The sequence below is a fragment of the Pseudocercospora fijiensis genome (assembly GCF_000340215.1).
Source record: "Pseudocercospora fijiensis CIRAD86 unplaced genomic scaffold MYCFIscaffold_3, whole genome shotgun sequence".
Taxonomy (NCBI): Eukaryota; Fungi; Ascomycota; class Dothideomycetes; order Mycosphaerellales; family Mycosphaerellaceae; genus Pseudocercospora; species Pseudocercospora fijiensis.
This window is the reverse complement of record NW_006921534.1, coordinates 4,537,072-4,557,275: the sequence shown is the minus strand read 5'-3', so window position 1 is coordinate 4,557,275 and position 20,204 is coordinate 4,537,072. Positions and strand designations below refer to the sequence as shown.

At 46.1% G+C, this 20,204-nt stretch overlaps 5 protein-coding genes across 5 annotated transcripts; 4 read left to right on the top strand and 1 right to left on the bottom strand.

Annotated features, from left to right (window-relative positions):
- Positions 1-184: 184 nt before the first annotated feature.
- On the top strand, positions 185-1,732 carry MYCFIDRAFT_42017 (uncharacterized protein; the record flags this gene model as incomplete). The annotated part of the gene is made up of 2 exons (XM_007926050.1): positions 185-732; positions 781-1,732. 2 exons carry the CDS (start codon positions 185-187, stop codon positions 1,730-1,732), a joined length of 1,500 nt encoding a protein of 499 aa, XP_007924241.1.
- Positions 1,733-2,150: 418 nt separating this feature from the next.
- MYCFIDRAFT_53025 (uncharacterized protein) lies at positions 2,151-4,132 on the top strand. The gene is made up of 3 exons (XM_007926088.1): positions 2,151-2,426; positions 2,487-2,923; positions 2,980-4,132. Exons 1-3 carry the CDS (start codon positions 2,248-2,250, stop codon positions 4,113-4,115), a joined length of 1,752 nt encoding a protein of 583 aa, XP_007924279.1. The 5' UTR covers positions 2,151-2,247; the 3' UTR covers positions 4,116-4,132.
- Positions 4,133-4,635: 503 nt separating this feature from the next.
- Positions 4,636-6,153, top strand: MYCFIDRAFT_82807 (SAP domain protein; the record flags this gene model as incomplete). Its single annotated transcript, XM_007926154.1, has 1 exon — positions 4,636-6,153. The coding sequence occupies one exon, from the start codon at positions 4,636-4,638 to the stop codon at positions 6,151-6,153; it is 1,518 nt and encodes a 505-aa protein (XP_007924345.1).
- A 1,060-nt stretch (positions 6,154-7,213) lies between these two features.
- Positions 7,214-8,153, top strand: MYCFIDRAFT_41352 (uncharacterized protein; the record flags this gene model as incomplete). Its single annotated transcript, XM_007926002.1, has 2 exons — positions 7,214-7,827; positions 7,883-8,153. The coding sequence occupies 2 exons, from the start codon at positions 7,214-7,216 to the stop codon at positions 8,151-8,153; spliced, it is 885 nt and encodes a 294-aa protein (XP_007924193.1).
- Positions 8,154-8,157: 4 nt separating this feature from the next.
- Positions 8,158-9,267, bottom strand: MYCFIDRAFT_210954 (uncharacterized protein). Its single transcript, XM_007927136.1, has one exon. The coding sequence runs from the start codon at positions 9,164-9,166 to the stop codon at positions 8,219-8,221; it is 948 nt and encodes a 315-aa protein (XP_007925327.1). The 5' UTR covers positions 9,167-9,267; the 3' UTR covers positions 8,158-8,218.
- Positions 9,268-20,204: the final 10,937 nt, after the last annotated feature.

Sequence of the window (20,204 nt, the reverse complement as noted above, 5' to 3'; positions counted from 1 at the left end):
CAATAGAGGACTAATCAAATCAATGGGTGGTTGATGTATGACCCTGTCAAGTGCAAACATATTGAGTTCAGAACTGATATACTCCGTGGAGCTTGTTGTACCATAAAGTTATACAAGCTACTTCTAACTTGGGGTTAGAAGCGGCGTCGCTTTTTACAACAGAGCTGGAAAGACCTTGAGCGATATGTTCCAGCTTCCTCTTTATTTGTTGCCTGCTGCGATCATCGGCTCAATTGTCTACCTCATACTGAACACAAAGGCACGCAATGGGCTCCTCTCCAAGCTAGGCGCACAAGCGCGAACACCTTCTACAGTCTTCACTCCACCTCGAGAACTGTCGCTAGAGAAGCAAGGACTCCCTCCAAACCGAACAACATTGGACACGTCAAGTCCAGCGTATGGAGATGCCTTTCCCCCAAGCCGGAGGCACATTTTCGCAAAGCTCGCTGCCGATGCTCTAAAGGGACCTGGAAGATCGGCCAAAGAGCTTGCTGAGCAGCCTATCGACTACAGCCGCCTCACTCCTGATAAATCGACGCCAACGAGGGATGAGTTTCTCCATCACTTCACTGCCACAGGCTTCACAGTGGGTGATGTCCAGAGACTTGGCGACTTTCCGGATTATGCTACCTTGAGCGGAGTTCCCCTTCCAGAGCCTTTCGAGGAATTCAGGATCGACACAGCGTTGCCTCGACCGTATCGACCATTTCGATGGGCATATCACCAGACCATGTGTAAGCTTGCCATCGAGATGCCTGAGTATGGTGCTGACATGACCATAGCGCTCACAAAGATGGAGTCCGACTGGTGGCTCGAACTTGATAGAGACTACAGGGAGACGATACGCCTTCGAGAAGAGCTCTTCGAGAAGCATGGCCCAGCCGTCATTCAGACTCTTCCAGGATCCGAGATGGCAGCAAAGGAGCTCATGGAAATGTGCCTGCAGTTCCTCTGCGCCCGATACCCTCATTACTTCTCCTTAGACGCTGCGAACCTGGTCCTCCGAAATCGTGTTCTCGACACACAGACCGATCTCCAGTCCACACCACCAATGCAGGTGCTACTCCACAACATCCCAGAAGACTTCGCGATCATGATCCGAGATCCAGAAACCGGCATCTACTCCTTCCGTGGCGGGATCATTATGTCTTCATTGGGGTGGACTCTCGGAAGCAAAATCGGCCTCAAATTGCATGAGATCCATGCGCCGATTCCAGATTACAAGGAGAAGATGCAGTTCTCCATGGATCGATACTTCTCCAAGAAGCCCACAGAAAAGCCCATTCAGCGAGGATCCTGGGGTTTAGAGATTGATAAGCCTTTATTCATGCCGCCTGGAGACCCTCGTGAATTGCATCGCGAGAGCCAGAATCCTGAACATGGAATCGATCGCATCCATCTCCGAGTGGACTGGCAGACTCTCAGAAGACTGCCGCTATCTGGTGCTGTCGTATTCAACTTCAAAGCACTATTCACACCTGTGACTGAGTTTAGAGATGAACCGTATGTTCCAAGTTTGGTGTTGAAGGTGTTGAGGGAGGGGAAGAAGAATCTCATGGAGTACAAGGGCACATGGCATACAGAGCATGTTGTGATCCCGTATCTTGAGATGTGTGAGCGTGAGCAAAGAGAGAAGGGATTGATTGAGGATAATTGGCAGCCTAGGACGCTGGACGAAGCTCCCTTCTATCCTGGTTGGGAAGCGAAGTGGCATAGACAGCAAGGATTTTGAAGCTATGGCAGCATCGCAATTGACATGTCTCTCTTGTGGACTGTTCGACAGCTCCTTGATCGCGTGTATGGGAGTGCAGGTCGCGTTGAACATCTGTGTTTGGGTGATTTCGACGCTGTCTTTCCGAACGCAGATATCAGATCCGATCCGGGTCTCCGCATTTCCCCAACAACCTGGCAGCCACCTCTCCGGAGTCTCCGCCAACCTCCTCTTCGGCTCTTCCCTTCCAACCAACCAACCAAGCAAGCTAACCCGCACAGGTCACGCTGTTGCGTGTGTGCATCATGGCGCTCGCGAGAGCTCTGTCACGATACACGAGTAGTTCTTCTCACCCGAGGGTATCGTCTCGTGGGCTGGTAAGTGGCACTCCTCTACACTTGCTACCGAGCTCCTTGTATGATCTTCTCTGCCCTGTACATTCCCATTGATCTAGGTCTTGACTAGGACGGCACAACTGCTTGCTTGGCTTTGTGGAGCTATTGAGTCTACATTTCGGGAGGAGGGATCTAGCAACAATGACTGGAGAGGTCCCTTGGCCAGAGGTTCCCATCGGAAACCAGAATCATGCGAACGCCGCTGTTGTGATCATAGGAGGAGGTCTCAGTGGCATGTGCGTTGCCATTGACCTTCTCAGAAGGAACAAGTGTCGTAACTTCATCATTCTAGAGAAGAGCGCATCTCTCGGTGGAACATGGTGAGCTCACGTTAACCCAACACCCCCAAGCACCGCATGAAGCTGAACAACCATTCCTAGGTACGACAACAAATACCCAGGCTGCTGCTGCGATGTGTGGTCACAGCTTTACAGCTATAGCTTTGCCCAGAACCCATCGTGGACTCGCGACTATCCAGGCCAAGAAGAAATCTTGCAATACCTGTTGGGAGTCGCTCAAGATTACAAGCTTCTGCAACATTTCAGGTTCAACTCTATGGTTCAGGATGCGAAATGGGACGATGAGCTGAAGAAGTGGAAAGTCAGTGTCAAGACCGCGCCAGGTTCGAAAGAGGCAGAGTACACCCCAGAGTACGAGATCAAAGCCGACTTCGTCGTCAGTGCTGTGGGCCAATTGAACGTGCCTCAATGGCCGAACATACAGGGGCTGGACAATTTCGAAGGTAAAAAGATGCACTCTGCCAGGTGGGATTGGTCGTACGATTTGAAAGACAAGAAGATCGCTTTGATTGGCAATGGTATGATCCGGGCTCCTTGTTGAGATGTACTGCCTCTGACAATGCCCGACATCTAGGTTGCACAGCTGTGCAGATACTGCCGGAGATTGCTAAAGTCGCAAAGCACGTCACAGTCTTCCAGCGCACACCAAACTGGGTTGTGCCTCGTCAAGATGGTCCAGTCTCGCCTTTATGGAGATCGATATACAAATACGTACCAGGTGTCCTGGCACGAAAGAGAGCGGCTTTGATGGATTTCCGCGAGTGGACATACGGCTTCGTTGGTGAACCTGATGGTGAAGTTGGCAAGACGTTCCAGCAAATGTCAGAGGAAATGATGCGAGCTCAGATCCCAGACCGACCAGATCTGTGGGAAAAACTCACGCCTAAGTACAAGCTAGGCTGCAAACGTATCATCATCAGCGACGACTATTTCCCGGCCATCAACCAGTCCAACGTCGTGCTTGAGACCCGGCCAATCTCCAGCATTGAGGGACGAGCAGTCAAGGTTGTTGACTCTTCGGCTGGGCCCGAGCAAGTCGTCGATGCGGAGAGTGATTACGATCTCGTAGTCTGTGCTACGGGCTTCAAAACGGTCGACTTCATGCATCCAATCAAGCTCACTGGAATGAATGGCCGCGAGATCTCCGACATCTGGAAAGACGGGGCTCAGGCTCTATACGGCATGGTCGTCGAAGACATGCCAAATTTCGGAATGCTGTACGGGCCGAACACCAACTTGGGCCACAACAGCATCATTCTCATGATTGAAGCTCAAAGTCGATACATCAATGGCCTGATCAAGCCCGTCCTTGACGCGAGAAAGAGTGGCAAGGCACTATCACTGCGGCCGAAGAAAAACGTCCTGGAAGAATTCAACAAGCAGATCCAGAGCGAACTACAGAACACCACATTCAACGATCCGAACTGTCACAGCTGGTACAAGAATGAAGCAGGCTTGATCACGAACAATTGGAGTAGGACTGTCGTCGAGTATCAGAAGATGGTCGAGAACGTGAACTATGACGACTTCGAGGCGGATGGAGCCACGGATCTTGTAAGCAAGAAGAAGTCGCTGCACGTTGGAAGAGTCAAGGAGGAGACGACTGTGAGCGATCGCACTTTACTTATGGGTGCTGTTGCTTCAGCTGCTGTTGTGGGAGGATGGCTGCTACGGAATTCGAGGTATCTGCAGAGCGTGAGGGTGAAGTGAATCACAGTTCTGTCTCTATTCATCATGATCTGAGTGAGATCGCTCGCGCTGGAGTCTTGTTCATTTGCGTATGTTGACGCATTGTATTGCTTCGCATAGTGCCGAGAAGACAAGCATTTCGCCGAGAGGAGCCGGACAATGTCTTACCTGGTACGTATGAAATAAAGCAGTTCTGTCTATGTAGTAACCCTTGATTTATCCATTTTCAGCGACTGCCAAGCCGATAATGTTTCCTTCGATAATGACGGCTGGAGGCGCAGAAGTGAGCTGATACGCATGGCATGGCATGTTGATGACTCTCGGCTGCTCCCGACGCCTGCATGCAATGATCTCCAGTGCTGCCGCTAAGCTTCCGCGTGGCAGCTGCAGGGTACGTCAATGCTGTTCCCGTCTCGTCTTGTTTCCATTTCCAGTCTAAAGTCTTTTCTCACACTTGACCTCCCTACCACTTCCGGCATCTTTTCTCTGCCTGCTTAGCTTGATATCCATTGGCCATGTCCATTGTTCCTTCAACATCGCCATGACCGACTACGACAAGCTCAAGGTCGCTGACCTGAAAGATTTGGTGAAGGAGCGCGGCATCACTTCTACTGGCCTGAAGTTGAAGCAGCAATTCATCGATGCGCTGCAAGCGGAAGATGCACAAGGTGAGTCTGGAGAGGGAGCTCAGGCAGCTGAGACCGAGAGGGTAGAGGTAGAGACGGCAGCGGAAGAGGAGGCGGACGCGGAGCTTCCGGCAGAGACTGCAGGAGAAAATGGCAGCGGCAATAACGCGACTGCGGCGGAACAACAGTCAGGGAATGCGGAGGATGAGCGCAGTGGAAGCGATGCTGAAGTGTCGAACAAGCGGAAGCGACGAAGCGCGACACCGCCATTGAGCGACGAGACCGTCAGCAAGAAGCTCAAGACAGCCGACGAGCAGCCTGTCAAGCTACCTGAACATGTCGCTGCCGAAGCCCCGGTGCCTATGGACCAAGATACCGAAGCCGAGAGGAAAGTGCTTCCATATGGCAGCAGTGATGATGTCGTGGAAATGAAGGAGCCAGAGGCAGACTCCGCCATGACTGAAGCAGTCGGTGCAGCTGGAGCTACGCAGTCTCGTCCTCGTCCGGATGCCACTGAAGATGAAGATGTGGAAATGGATACTTCATCGCCCCCTTCGAGACACCCTGTTACCCGCGCTCTATATCTCAACAACCTCGTCCGCCCGTTAAAGCCTGAACATCTCCGTGAGCATTTGCTCGCTGTATCGTCCTCTGAGGATTCGGCAATAGAGATCTTCCATCTGGATAAGCTCCGCACGCACGCTTTTGTCCTCTTCGGCTCCAAGTCAGCGGCTACCCGAGTAAGAGCCGCTCTTCACGATAAGGTGTGGCCGGATGAGCCGCAACGCAAGGCTTTATGGGTGGACTACATCCCAAACGAAAAAGTGCAGGAATGGATCGACACTGAAGTCAACAGAGAAGCTCGAAACGTAAGATGGGAGGTCGTGTATGAAGATTCCGATTCGGGCGTGATTACATCTCTCCAAGATGTAGCTAGCCCTGGTGGAAAGCCCTCAAATGCTGGCGGCCCTCCATCAATGCGACCACCAGCCCGGCATGGAGACGGCATGCCAAACGCGCCTTCAGGTCCACGAAGATATTCATCACAATCACTGCAGCCACCGACTCCGCAACGAGAAAGAGCGGCTCAGTCTAAGTCATTCGACTCGCTGGATGCAAACTACAAATTCACGGAGTCGAAGCCCAAGATCTACTATCAGCCAGTAGCTCAAGAGCTGGTAGAGAGTCGCCTCCAGGAGCTTGCTCAGGGTACAAGTCGCGATTGGGATGATCGGCAAGCTGATCCATCCCTTTATGCCGAGGGCGAACTTCGAAGATACACTTTTGAAGATGGTGATCGGCTTGTTGATGGTGGCGCAGACTTTGGTCTTTTTGGTCGAAGGCCAGCCAGAGGTGGCTTCCGAGGACGAGGCCGCGGTGATAGAGGTGGCATCAGAGGAGATCACTATCGCGGTGGAGGTGCTAGGAGGTAGAGTCCCAAGAAACATCGTCGCAACGACAGCGGAGTACCATATAGGGACTATAATCTCATCAAGAGACGTCGTTGGAGCCATAGCGACTGCTCTCGCTTCAGCGATTCACAGTCAGGAAGTTCAAGGGAGCTTCGGCCTACATATATTCATGCAACCTTGTCGCGTACTGGCAATAGAGAAAGCCTCGAGCGACCTCGGATTTCGACAGATGCTGGGCTGCTGAAAGAACTAAAAGTCATCTTGACGATGATCGCCAAGCTCTCTTTCGCCAGTGATTACCGCCCTGGATGCGTAGGCGCCGAACGCCACTGCATCAGGTCGGTGACGAATCCGTGGTACGACGGGTCACATCAGCTATGAGTTTCAGATGGACAAGGAGACGTTTGCGTTGAATGTTTTCGACCTAAGCATCGAGGACCTCCATACGAGAGCGGTACCACTTCAAAAACGCCACAAATCAAGGCGTCTAGGGAGCCAATATCGTGTGTAGAATCAGTAATGAAATACCAGGAAATTCGGCATGCATCAAACGAGCATTTTGCTTGCAAGAGCAGGCATGTTCTCTTACTTCTCTGGCTCTTGGCTCTAGCGACCCATTGTGGATGCTGAGTGCAATGTGGCTGGCATTCACGGCGCCCATCAAGGTTCGATCGATTACCCGACCTCTCCTTTTCAGATCTCTTTCGGCATACTCATCGTTGCCTATTTCTGCCACACAATACGACAGCTTCCACGCAGACGGAGGTGATTACTTACCATCAGAGCAGTAAATGGCCATAGTCCGCCTCAGCATGATGCTGCTGCGTCCTCAACCGGCTGAACAGCCAATGCGCTCGGCATCGGACGGCATTTGAGCGAGATCAGCGAAACCGCTCGACCTGCCCCGCCGGCGGTGGAGAACCAGTGTAAACATGGACTGACATCTGATAGTGATTCGAAACGACGCAATTTGTGGGTGTAATTGAAGCTATTGACTCTGTTCACGTCCAGTCTCTACAGCCTACACACATCCTTACGAAGACACCCAGCCTCTACTCGCAAGATCACCGGAATCGCTGCCATGACGCTCGACAAACTCTCCAACAACCGCGCAGTGCAGATGCTGAATCAAGCTGCAGAGGGCAAATATGGTGTACTCGGAGTCGTATCCTACAATCTCGAGACCATAGTAGCAGTCATTCGAGCAGCAGAAAAGAAACGCTCCCCAGTTCAAATCCTCCTCTTCCCATGGGCATTACAATACTCGCCATTGTTCGTCGATCTCGCAGCCAATGCCGCTCGCAAAGCCAAAGTCCCCGTCACAGTGCACATGGACCATGCACAAGATCCAGAGATCATCAAGCAAGCTTCACAGATTAAAGCTGCTGATGGTACCCCTGCTTTCGACTCGATTATGGTTGACATGTCACATTACGAGAAAGAGGAGAATTTGGCAAAGACGAAAGAGCTTGTTGCTTTATGCCATTCGAGGGGTATTTCCACAGAAGCTGAGCCGGGGAGGATTGAAGGCGGTGAGGACGGTGTGAAGGACACGGCTGAGTTGGAGGGCATGATGACCACGGAAGAAGAGGTGGATGATTTCATTGCGACTGGTATCGACTTTTTGGCTCCGGCTTTCGGGAATGTCCATGGAGATTATCATGGTGTTGAGAATATTCACTTGGACTATGATCGGTAAGGATGCCGACCAAAGGAGCATGACTGTGCTGCATATTGACTTCTCTTACAGACTAGAAACGATCCAGAAGAAGGCTGGTGGCCGGGTGCAGATCGTCCTGCATGGTACGAACGAATTTCCTCCTGACATTATGGCGAAGTGCATCGATCGTGGTGTGACACGAATCAATGTCAACAAGCTTGTGCTCGACAAGTACAATGCTTATGTTGCGGAGAACACTGGCAAGGTGCCTTTGACACAATTGATGGAGAAGGGTACGGATCTCATACAAGAGTTGACGGAGAAGTGGATGGACGCTATTGGCAGCAGTGGAAAGGCATGATCAGCACCGTGGAAGCAATATAATAATATTCGCTGCATATCATCCATCCCAAGCTACTCAATGCTTTACTTCTTCAAAGTCGCGGCAAAATCTTCCACAGCACCCTTGAAACTCTGATCACCAACAAATCCCAAGCTCAAAGCTTTCGAAACATCAAAAGTGGTGGGCCAGCTATCGAGCATAGCCTTGATCTCCGCACTCGGCTTCTCCCTCTTCACAAGCCGCACAGCCTGCTCCCCTCCAACATCCCTCAAAGCATCCAGCATATCCTTCACCGTCGACGTGATGCCCGGAAGCAGAACCTGTCGAATATGCGGCGGCATAGCATCATTCTTCAACGTCAAAGCATGAATCAAATTCCTCACCAACGTCTTGGGCGAACAAAGCCAAGCCTTGAAATCATCATCACAAGGCAAAACGCTTTCCTTGCCTTGCAGTGGTTCCCGAATCATCCCACTCATCCAACTACTCGCCGCTTGAGTCGGTTTCCCCGGTCGCACGGAAATCGTGGGGAAGCGGAGCGTGAAGGCGTTGATGAAACCCCGTCGATTGTAGTCGTTGATCAGATACTCGACCATGGCTTTCTGGGTTCCATAGCTACCCTGGGGCGTCGGGACCGTCTCCTCACTCGGAATTTCTGGAAGCGGTTGGCCGAATATCGCCGTACTGGACGCGTAGATCCATCGTAGGCCGGGCACGGTTTTGCGCACTGCTTCGAGGAGGTTCAGAGTGCTGTGGAGATTTACGCGGTAGCCTAGGTCGAAATCTGCTTCGCTGCCGGCCGACATGATTCCGTGGAAGACGTACATGGCGTCTAGGTCTGTGGCGAGGACGGATTCTGGGGATTCGTAGATGTCGGCTTGGATGGCGGTGGCATTTTCTTGGTTCTCGGCTGCGGCTGGGATTGGGGGTTCGAAGATGTCGGTGAGGATGACTTTGTGGCCGTCGTTCAGGAGGTGTTCGGCGAGGAGTTGGCCGACGAAGCCTCCTGCTCCGGTGATGAGGATTTTCATGGTCAGGTGTGGTGATGGTGGGTGCGGACTGGAGATGGTGCTTTCCGAGTTGTAAATGGGATTGTGGTGCGGATTAGTTTCCACAGAAATCTCAACTCTCGTGCCCCCAACGCAATTCAACACGCCACGGAGCTGTACGATGACAGCGCCGGTAGAATGATGTCTCTTCCCCCGTCGGCTTGTGTCGGCTTTTGACATTCGATTCACGTGCGCCGGCTTCCTGCAATAGTCTAGGCGCACTTGCTTCCATTGCTGATCTGATATCGTGATGTAGAGTATCTTCTCAACTTCCTCAACAGGCCGAATTTGGCACAAGGCACCGATTTCAACCTGGCAACGAATCTTCTTCCTTCTTCGTTGGCTTGCTCATGCAGCTGCCGAGCAATACGGTATACTGATTACAAGAGTTCGCCCATTGATAGTTCTATACTTTGCCGCAGCAACACATTCACAGTCACCGCTTTGGTCGTTGTTACGTGCTGCAGAGACGCACAGCTGACTGACTCTGCCAATCTGTTGATGGATAGCTTCGCTCTGAGTCTGCGTATGCCCAACACCTGCTGATTTTCTCGCAGATTTGTGGAAGCGCCTTCCTTTCCTGCCGCCATTTTTCTCATCGGTAGCTGCTTCTATCCAGGTAACGCTGTTCTTTGCCATGTTCCCGATGCCTGCCAATGGGGGCCGTCTCTGCGCATACCATCGTCTCGTGGGTCGCGAACTCGTTTTCACGACCACTCGTCAAGAGACCGTCCAGCTTGCGCAGCTATGGCGGACATGATCGGCAACACCGCTTCAGCGTACGCTTCATCCATGTATCCAAGCTCAGCAGCTCGTCAGTATATACCGGATGACGCAGAGATATGTCGAGAGTCATACAACAGCGAGAGAATAAGAAGGTCGAAAAGGCGGAGGAAGAAGGTGTAGATGCGCAAGGCGGCGAGAGAGGCGCTGCTGGTTTCCGATGTATCTTTTGACACCAATAAAGTTCGAGCGATGAAGGAAGACGCTTCGTTTTCTTCTCACTGATGTATCTTCTCGAGCGCGGCCTATACAAACTCCGTACGCCGCTCGTACGTGCGATGACTGCTGGTCTTTCCTGTGCCTTCTCGTCCCCCATGGGCCCAGTTGGCCGGGCAGGTCTTGGCATTTCCAAGACGGCATGCCATCTGACTCGGTCCAGACGTCTGGAGCCACTTCTACACTACTGTACAAAGAAATCTGGTACGGGATTTTCATGTTTTGGAGGATGTGTTGAAGACGCCTAGAGTTATTATTCTGGACTAAAGCTTATTATCCTAGTCTCCTACGAAGCCCGCACCGCCCTTATCCGAATCGTCGAGCATAATAGAATCTTCCTCTATAGCCTTCTTTACTCGTATCTTATTAACCTTCGTATCGAAGGATCTTAGAGCCGTATTACCTAGCTCTTCTTTATCTAGCATCTAATGCTCGATCTATACGCTATAGGAGTAGTATTAAACTATTCTTACTTTACGCTTCTAGCCTACCCGATTCTCCCTCGTCTTCGCCTATTTACTCGCTATAAGGTTCTAGTTAAGGTCGGCTATAAGCAACAAGTTCGCTTCGACTATATTATAGCTACGCTTAGCTATACTTATAGAGTAGACGAGAATGTCTACGCCCGACGTCTAGGACCGATTAAACTCTACGATTAGTTATAATCGCTAGCTAGCGTCCTTCGGCACCCTTAAGTTAAATAGCTACGACTTTAGACTAGCCTTCTTATACGCCTAGATAGAAGTATTAGTATATTGCTTTAGCTCTTATTTACGAAGGCAGAGCTTACTAGATTAATAGTGTAAGCTACTACGTTAGAATAGCTTATTACTACGGCCTTACGGCCCTTGTTATCTTTAACGGTATTAGCCGTCTGCTTCTTAAGCTCCGCGATAATGTCCTTAATACGTAGGCTTTCTATAAGCTCGTTAAGGAAGTAAGTATATAGGTCTATATCGGGCTTAAAAAGCTAGCCGAAAGACTTAATCTCCTTTATAGTAAATTCTATTTCCTACTCCTTAGCAGATACCGGCGCGTAGCCTTTACGCTCTAGATTATTGTTCCTTGCCTTAATAAACTTATTAAGGGCCTTGCTACAGTTCTTCTATACCTAGTCGGTTATTCGAGTCGGCAAGGTAAGGCCGCGCTTATCTTTAGATAGTAGAGGCGATAGGGTAGTTCGAATTCGTATCCTATAAGAGCCGAGGAAAAACTGCCTCTACGCAACCGCCTTAGCGTTAATCTTTCCTAAACGGATCTTCTAGTTAATGCTCCGCTTTAGCTTTTCTACCTAATTATTCAATTCGTTAATTATATCCTAAGGCAGCTTAATGTTCTTTAGCTCCTTATCTGTATTATCTAATAGTCGCATCTTCTATTCGGGCTTTGTTGCGTTAAACGGCTAGACCGATTTGTATGTCCGTAGTATAAGAAAGTGCCTTAACACTAGTATAAGTAAGTTAGCTATTAGGATTTTAGGCTCCTTAATAGAACCCTTTTTCTAATACTCTCCGCCTAAAGCTTTCTCGTAGCGATTGATTATCCTCTTAAAGCCCTCGCCTAGAGGCTTACTTCTAAACTCGTTCTATGCTTTAAAGTCCTTCTAGTAGTTAGGGTCGGATCGCCCCCTGTTATTATAGCGAGCTAAGGCGTCGAAGACTCTAAACTATTCAATTATCGGCTTCTACGTTCTAGCGATTAGGGTGCCTATTACGAAATATACCGTACATTTCGTATTATAGTTTACGCTTAGCTTGCGAAGCGTACTTATGCTATTCGTATATATTCTATACTCCTCGTTAGCCTCGTCTACTACGATAGCTCTAACTAGTAGAGTGTTATAGGCCGCGGTTTTAAAATTAGTCGAGCTATTTGCGTAAGGCCTGCCCTCTTAGGTCCTCCTAAACTATACGGTCGAGATAGAGAAATTCCAGTTCTCGTAGAATACGTAGAAACGACCCTTTAGCACGAATACGAGCTTCTTATATAGACCGAGGGGCGCCTTAGTAATAATTGGATTTTGCGTAGAGCCCGGATAGTTAACTCCCTTCCGGTACTTGTCTACTTTAGGAGTCGCAACGCGATTAGGCGTAAAGCGCATTACGTCTCCCCTTTTAAAGAGCTTGATACTATCTATTTCCTCTTTCGTATTATCTATATTAGGCGGGTTGAAGTTGTATAGTTTAATGCCTAGCTCCTTAAAGTCCGTATAAGCTAGGAATTTCTTTATAGTATCGGGTTTTAAACCGGTAGTTAGGCACAGAATTATAATGCCCTTACGAAGCCTAAAACTACGCTATAGGTCGCGCTACTTATATCTATAGGGGACAGAAAACTTATTCGCAGATAGGTATTTCGAATTTTCCGTACCCCGTAGAAGGTGTTTCTCTAGATTATCTCTGTTTTTAGCGTAGTCTTTAAGTATATCGGTAATCTGCTTATAAAAAACGAAGATTAAAAGTTGCTCTATAGTTTTACCGAGACCTATAATGTCGCCTAAGATTCCTCCGGCTTCTCGAGTATACTACGGTCGGTAGAATATAAGCTAAGCAGCTCCGAATACTTAGTAGGCGTATAGCTTTGTCTTAAAGCCCGGTAGGGCGATAGGTGTTTCGGGATCTACGAAAAGTTTAGGCGACAGACGTAGACAGAGGCAGATGCGTTTAACGTACTCGTACGTTATCTGCTCTAGCTCGGCAGTATAACTCTAGTTAAGATCCCCTGCCTAGGTTTGCTTAATACGGTCGAGGAGCTCTTTATAGGTCTAACTTAGAATATAAGGGGTCGCCTCTATCTACTCCTCTAGGTCGTCCGGCTCCGGAGTATACGTATCTATATTAACTATAGGCTAAGCGCGTCTAGCAGTCCTGCTATTCCTTATAGGCTCCGAGTTAGTATTAGAGTCGAGCGGCCTAGTACGAGCATAAGGATCTCGTATACGTTTACTAGTATCTAACCCTCTTCCGTTTCTCGTTAGACTATTATTAAGACCTTTACTCGATCTATATAGTTACATCGATATGTTATCTATAGAACGCTAAGAACCTAAAGGATATAGATAACTTTCTCGGGGAGTAACGATCCTAGGCAAAGCTCCCGGCGCGGTAGTGTCTATAGTCGACTCTTAACTATTTTCCTTAAGTCTAGAACCTTAAGCATTCTCTTAAGCATTCTCTTAAGCATTCTCTTAACTATTTTCCTTAACTCTAGAACCTTAAGCATTCTCTTAAGCATTCTCTTAAGCATTCTCTTAAGCATTCTCTTAAGCATTCTCTTAACTATTTTCCTTAAGTCTAGAACCTTAAGTATTCTCTTTAGGATTCTATTAAGCATTCTCTTAAGGATTCTGTTAAGCATTCTCTTAAGGATTCTCTTAAGGATTCTCTTAAGCATTCTCTTAAGCATTCTCTTAAGCATTCTCTTAAGGCGTAGAGGGTACGGCTAGAGCATTCGGCGCGGTAGTAGTTATAGTCGACGTATAACTGTTTATATTAAGTCTAGAACCTTAAGCCTGCTATAAAGATACCGGCGTAGGGGCAGGCAGTAACTCAAGATCTCTAAGCTTAATAACCTTCGGTAGAGCTCTATCGAATAGAATAGAGCGCTTATCGTTAGGCGACAGTGTCGATACCCTCGATAATAGAGGGATACTAAATGCGGCGCTACGTAAGAGTTCGCTAGATTAGAGACCTAACCGCTATCGGCGCTACTTATAACGACGCTCCTGTATCTCTAGGCTAAATAGCAGCTTCTCTCTTAGCTATAAGTCTTCCGACTCTACTAAAGCTATAGCAGCTATAGCGATCGGACTACTCGCATTCGTTTTCCGCTTCTTCTCGATATGCCTATTAATGTCTCGGCTAAATGTCGCGCAAGCCTTATTATCGAATTTCTTGTTTGCCTATTCGACAAAATCTAGCTCGTATTCTTGTAGCTCTAGTTAGTAGCCGATAAATAGCAGTATTTCAACACCCGCGGCGCCGTATCTACCGGCTATGCTGTATTTAGTAACGGTAGCTTCGAACTTACCGTTATCGGTAATCTTATTCGTATCGTCCTCCCCTAGGTTTACTACTACGATTACGATGTCTAACTAGTTAGTAATATGAAACTTAGACCTTAACTAATCCTCTAGGAGGTTATACGACAAATCTAGGTATAACAATCGATAATCACCTTTATAAACAAATTTCTTTAGAGTCGTAGAGGGCGCTTACCTAAGATATCCTACCTATAGTATCGAAAATAGTTAGCCAAATAGCTATGCGATAAGCACTATGTCTAACCGATCGACTACAGCTAGCGTAATAGTATAGGTATTCCTAGCCTAGGGCGTCTAGAGTCTTCTAGTAGATGTAGGGAATGTAGATCCCGGCTACTATGTTTGTAATTTTCGACTAGTAGTAAAGTCTCGACTACCCTAATCCTAGACGCTATTTATATCCCCGCCGCTAGGGTTTGCTTTTATTAGAAGGACTTTACTCGCCGCCTTGTTATTTGATGTTGTCTTTAATAAGCTCGCTAATAATAGTATAGGTCTTAGGCGGCGGCTAGATAATAGCGTAGGTGTTTAACTAGGCTCGCGCTTAGGCGTATCTTTATTAGTCTATTATTGCTTAATAAAGACAGACTACCCTTTACGGATCTTAGAGTCCGATATACCTAGACTAATAGCGCTGCTTAGGTAGCGGAGGCAAAATTCTATAGCGGCGCGATGCTGCTCCTTCTTATTGTTATTATCCTTCTAAGGGCCCTAATTTCTTATATAGCGATTAAGAATTTTCTATTTGTCCCCTTTTAGGCTCCCGTCCGGGAGACCCTACTAATCGTAGACGTAACGCTTTGCTATGCTATTTCCTACTATATAGTCGGAATGATTTGCGGGTAGCGCGTCGTTATTAGGAACAAATAACTATATAACGAGTGTGTCGATTTCGTCCTCTATAAAGTAACGGCGCTAAGGTGTTAGAGCTAGTAGTAGCGGCGTCGCAGCGGGCTCCGCTATAGTAGCGGCGGCCGTAGTATACGGTTGTTAAAGCGAAGGTATAGTTGTCGCGGTTGTAGCGACCCGGTATTGTTTTAAGTTTCTAAATTAGCGAGGTAAGCTTTCGTTAATTTAGCATCTACGTAAGTAAAGCCGCTACGAAACCGTTTGCTTAGTAATAGGGGTTCGCATTGCATATACGCGCTAGTAGGACTGTAATCTATAGTAGCTAGCTGCTCCCTACCTCTTATTTAATACCGTCCCTTATACTACTAAGAACTATTACGAATAAATGCTAACTATAGCTACAAGTATTTCAGACCTTTGATGTTACTCCTTACCTATTCTAAACACTAAGTCTATATCGCAACTAGTCTCTCGATGTTTTATATATCTATCTCTCGCTATAGTAGTAGTTCTTATAGTACGGTGCTTCCTTAATTGCCCGGTAGATAATCGTATAAGGTCGGCACTACATCCTTTGTCGCAAAACAATGCTTTGCGATTATAGATTGCTCTTTCATCCGATACAATGTAATTAAGAACTATATGTCTAATAAATGCTAGCCGATCTCCTTTAAAGTCGTAGCCCTCCTCTCGGCACTCGAGATAGTCTAGTCTACGCTATATAATAAGAAGGTTTATCTACGTACGGGCTTTATTGTATTTAGTATCTCCTGTAACTCCTGTCTATAATGGATCTAGATAGGGAGGGTTATAGCGATAGTCCTTTCCTTTACGAGAGCGACCCTTTCTATTATAATAGTACTTCCGATCTAGATTTTCGCTGTAACTCTCTCTTATAATGTAGAATGGATTCCTACAACAATTGTTCCTATATAGGTATAATTGCTTATAATAATCCTAGACTTCATTAGCTGTATATAGGGACAGCCCTATCTATATTACCTTAGCTATTAGAGCGGTTAGCGAGTAAAACCCGCTACAAATGCATTTTAGGTCGAGGGGCTATATATAGAAGTTATATAGCGAGAAGACTAATCTATTGCCTATAGTCTGCTTAGCGGCTATCCCGTCCCTCTTAAGTAGTAGCATACAGCCAAATTCGTAACAGAAGGTTTGGATCTTTTCGAAGTCGGCCTCTATAATCGCATACTCTCTACGCTATTGCAGATTAAGGCCTAGATTGGTAAAGTATTACTAGGTAAAGCTTCTATAGCGCTATTATACGATGTCTTATAAGAATATCTATATTATACACTTCGGTGTGTTAGTTATTATTGCGAAGTCTTCTACGGATATCTCGCGTAGCGCTAATATATTAATGTGCTTACGTCGCTCGTACTATAGAGAATGTTCCGTAGGTGTAGTAATTGTAGCGACACTATCCCCCTTAGCCTAATTGGTATACGCCTTTAGATTAGAGCGATAAGCTTACGTAGGTGCAATTAATGCCCGAGCGAGTACTTAAGCGACTATATCGGATAATGCTTAAGTAGACTAACGCCCGCCTATAGTAGTGCGATTACGACTAGGAGCGATAGGCACGCTCGTCGGCACATTTAGTATATTGCTAGCTATAGCAGATGTTCTATAAGTAGGTTAAGAGGGTTTTACCGTAGGTTTTCGTATTAGCTTCTACGGCGGGGTTTCCTAGATCTAATCTAGCGAGCTCTATAGAATCTCTAGCAAGGTGCTATAGTTAGACGAGGCTATAATGCCTAGGATATTAGGTAGAAGTGTTAATAGGCTCTGTGTCTCGTATATTACAAATCTCCTCTGCCTCTTTCTAGGAGGTGTCTACAATTCGCCCTAAATCTCTGTATCGCGTTTCGTACCTCGTATATCTATATAAGATTGCTACTATACCTAGCGCAGCATATAAGGCTAGTTATTATTTCGACCTGTTATGCTAGCTCGTAGTCTGCTGCTAGTTTGCTCGGCGTTAATATTAGCGGTATGCGTATCTTAGAGTAGCTTAGGAGTCGTAGATTCTGGGCTATTATTAGCAACTAGAGCAACTCCCGTAAGATAGATAAGATCCTCTCTCGTTGTTCTTACTCTCCCGTACCTTCGGAGTACTCTTATAGCGGATGTAAAATTCGATAGCGAGAATTAGGCGGTATAGTTGCACTTTAAGAGCCTCGTAAGCTCGCTAAGCTATACGTGCTTGTCCTTGCATCGCTCTAAGATATCGATAATCGTATATATAAGAGCTATAGCGGGTTCACGTTTTGTTGTTAGATAGGCTATATCGGAGCCCCGATATAACTCTATATTAGGTCGAGGTAGAGAGACGGGCTCCGTATCGTCTAGCAATCGCTTCGGCTACTAACCGTAAGCAGATACTAGAGAGTCTCTACTATATATGCTAATATCGCGGCGTCTGTTATTATAAGGACTTAGTGTATAGGTAATCTAAGAGGGGCTATCTCGCTCTCTAGATATTGTATAGTAAGCAGCTAACGTACTGCCTTAAGGAGTATTAGGATCTTAACGAGCATTAAAGTCTTAACTAGTATCAAAGTCTAGAGGAGCATTAAAGCCTAGAGGAGCTAGCAAATCTTAACCGGCATTAAAGTCTTAACTAGCATTAAAGCCTAGAGGAGCTAGTAAATCTTAACCGGCATTAAAGTCTTAACTAGCATTAAAGTCTAGAGGAGCTAGCAAATCTTAACCGGCATTAAAGTCTTAACTAGTATCAAAGTCTAGAGGAGCTAGCAAATCTTAACTAGCATTAAAGTCTTAACTAGCATTAAAGTCTAGAGGAGCTAGCAAATCTTAACGAGCATTAAAGTCTTAACTAGCTACTAAACGTCGAGGAAGCTACGAATATCGAGGAGCTAATAAGTCTTAAGGAGTAGTAACGTCTTAGGAGTGCTCTAAATTTTAGTAGCGCTTCGACTACTAGAGAGGAAGCTACTCTTTTCTCGCCGGTCTTAGCGCCTACTCTATTCTAGACGGTCTCGGCGCCTACTATTTTGTCGACGGCCTCGGCTCCTACTCTTCCTCTTCCTCTTCCTCGGTATCGAAGCTATACTATTCTAGGTATTCTTCTGCTACCGTAGCACTAACATTCTTACGAATAGGTACGCCGAAGTTTATACTACGTAACTAAGTAGGCTAGGAAGGTTCTAACTCTTAAGCTCGTTGCTTTAGTTCGGTAGATAGAGGTAGCGTATTGCTCTATACGTCGGCAGTAGGCCTAGTCTTCCGTATATTAGTAAGCGGTATGCTAACTACTATATACTACTAACCTTCTTTCCGCTAGTACGTATACTTCCCGTCTATAACGTACGTAACTTTGTAGTAGCTTTCGAAAGTAACTCCTTAAGGTATTTAAGGCTCGCGAACTTATCCTTTAGATCGTCGTAACGTACTAACTAAATTCTACTGTCGATCTATTACGCGAGTTCTGTTTCTATAAGTAGGTACTAACTAGCACTAGGAATGTGCTATCCGTAGGCTCTAACTTGCTCTCGGAGCTTAGCGATGTCCTGCGCGAGCTAATAGCTACGGATTAAACGACGTCTCGTTAATCTCCTCTAGCTCGCAAACGGCGTAGAAGTTATTGTCGGTAGTTGCGGTTATAATCCTCCGAAGGATTAGTTTAGAGATTCGTACCTAGTAATACTGCTAGCGGCGGAGTATACGAAGTCTAATTACTATTCTACTTAGTTTGGTGTAATTATCCGAGGTATATCTACTTGCGCTTGCCTTATTGTCTATTGCCGCCGCCGCTATTGCCTCTATTTTTAGATTACTACTAAAAGTCCTACTATTAAACAGCCGCCGCAGTCTTCTAGTAAGAATCGCCGGTCGTTAGTAAATACGCCTACTTACTAGTTACTAGGTTATAATATATCGATTAGCAGCGACTACTATAGTATATATTATCGTAGGTCTAATAGCTACGGTATAGGCACATTCGCGACGACTATTAAATAGTAAAGACCGCTTAGTATAGTAGGCGTAAATAGAAGGCGCTATTAGTAAAAGACTTAGTATATAACGTCTATTAAACTACTATCGTCTAAGGAATATATACTATATTAAAAGTGCCGTCGTCTACGTCGTACGTATTCTAAAGTACTAAGTTAGTAACCTATATAGGCTTAAATTGCGATAGTAGAGGTACCTTAAGCGATAGCGGAGAATAATAGTAACTATTTCTATACTAATTAGTATAGAGACTAGTCGCTATATACTCTATTATACGTTAGGTCGCTACGTCTAGCGTAAATAGGCCCCTTACTAGCGGCGGTCGTTATAGATAGTAAGGTTATTACTATAGGTAGACTATCTCTTAAATGCGACTACTAATCGATAGTAATACGCCTATACCTAGATTAACCTACGCCTACTATATAGCAAATAAGATACTATCTTTATATCGCTACTAATAATACTAGAGATACTATAATACCTATACTATCGCTAATAGGCGTATATATCTAGTATAATACTACCTAGTAGTATCGTCTCGATAGGCTAGTAATATCTAGTATAATACTATCTAGTAATATCGTCTCGATAGGCTAATAATAGGCACGCTAGTACTAATATTTCCGCCCTCCTAGCCTTCTAATAGTAGTTATAAGTAATATTCCTAGTAAGACTATAAATTAGAAGATAGCGGTCCTTTAGTATAGTACTAGTAATACTACTAACTTTCTCGTTATTACTATCTTTAATAGGATTATTACTATCTATAAGCTACTCGCTATAAGTCTTCGTCGAGCTAATATTACTACTAAAGCCTTTAGGGTCGAAGAAACAGTTAGTATAGCAATCTACCTACTTCGCGGTTATACTATCGCCTAGAATCTCTTAATTATATAGTTATACTAGGTATAGCGATATAGCTAGTACTACTACTTCTAATAGAAGAACTAGTTATTAGAAGTAGTAGTATATATCGGGGAGTTAGTTATTAAGTTGTAGCTAATATCGTATCTAGTTTAGAAGACCTAAATTAGCCCTCTTCTAAGCTAGTCGATATTACTTAGTAATAGCCATTTAAAGGTAGTATAGAAGTTTATAGAAGCGCTTATAATAGTACTATAAAATAGCTAT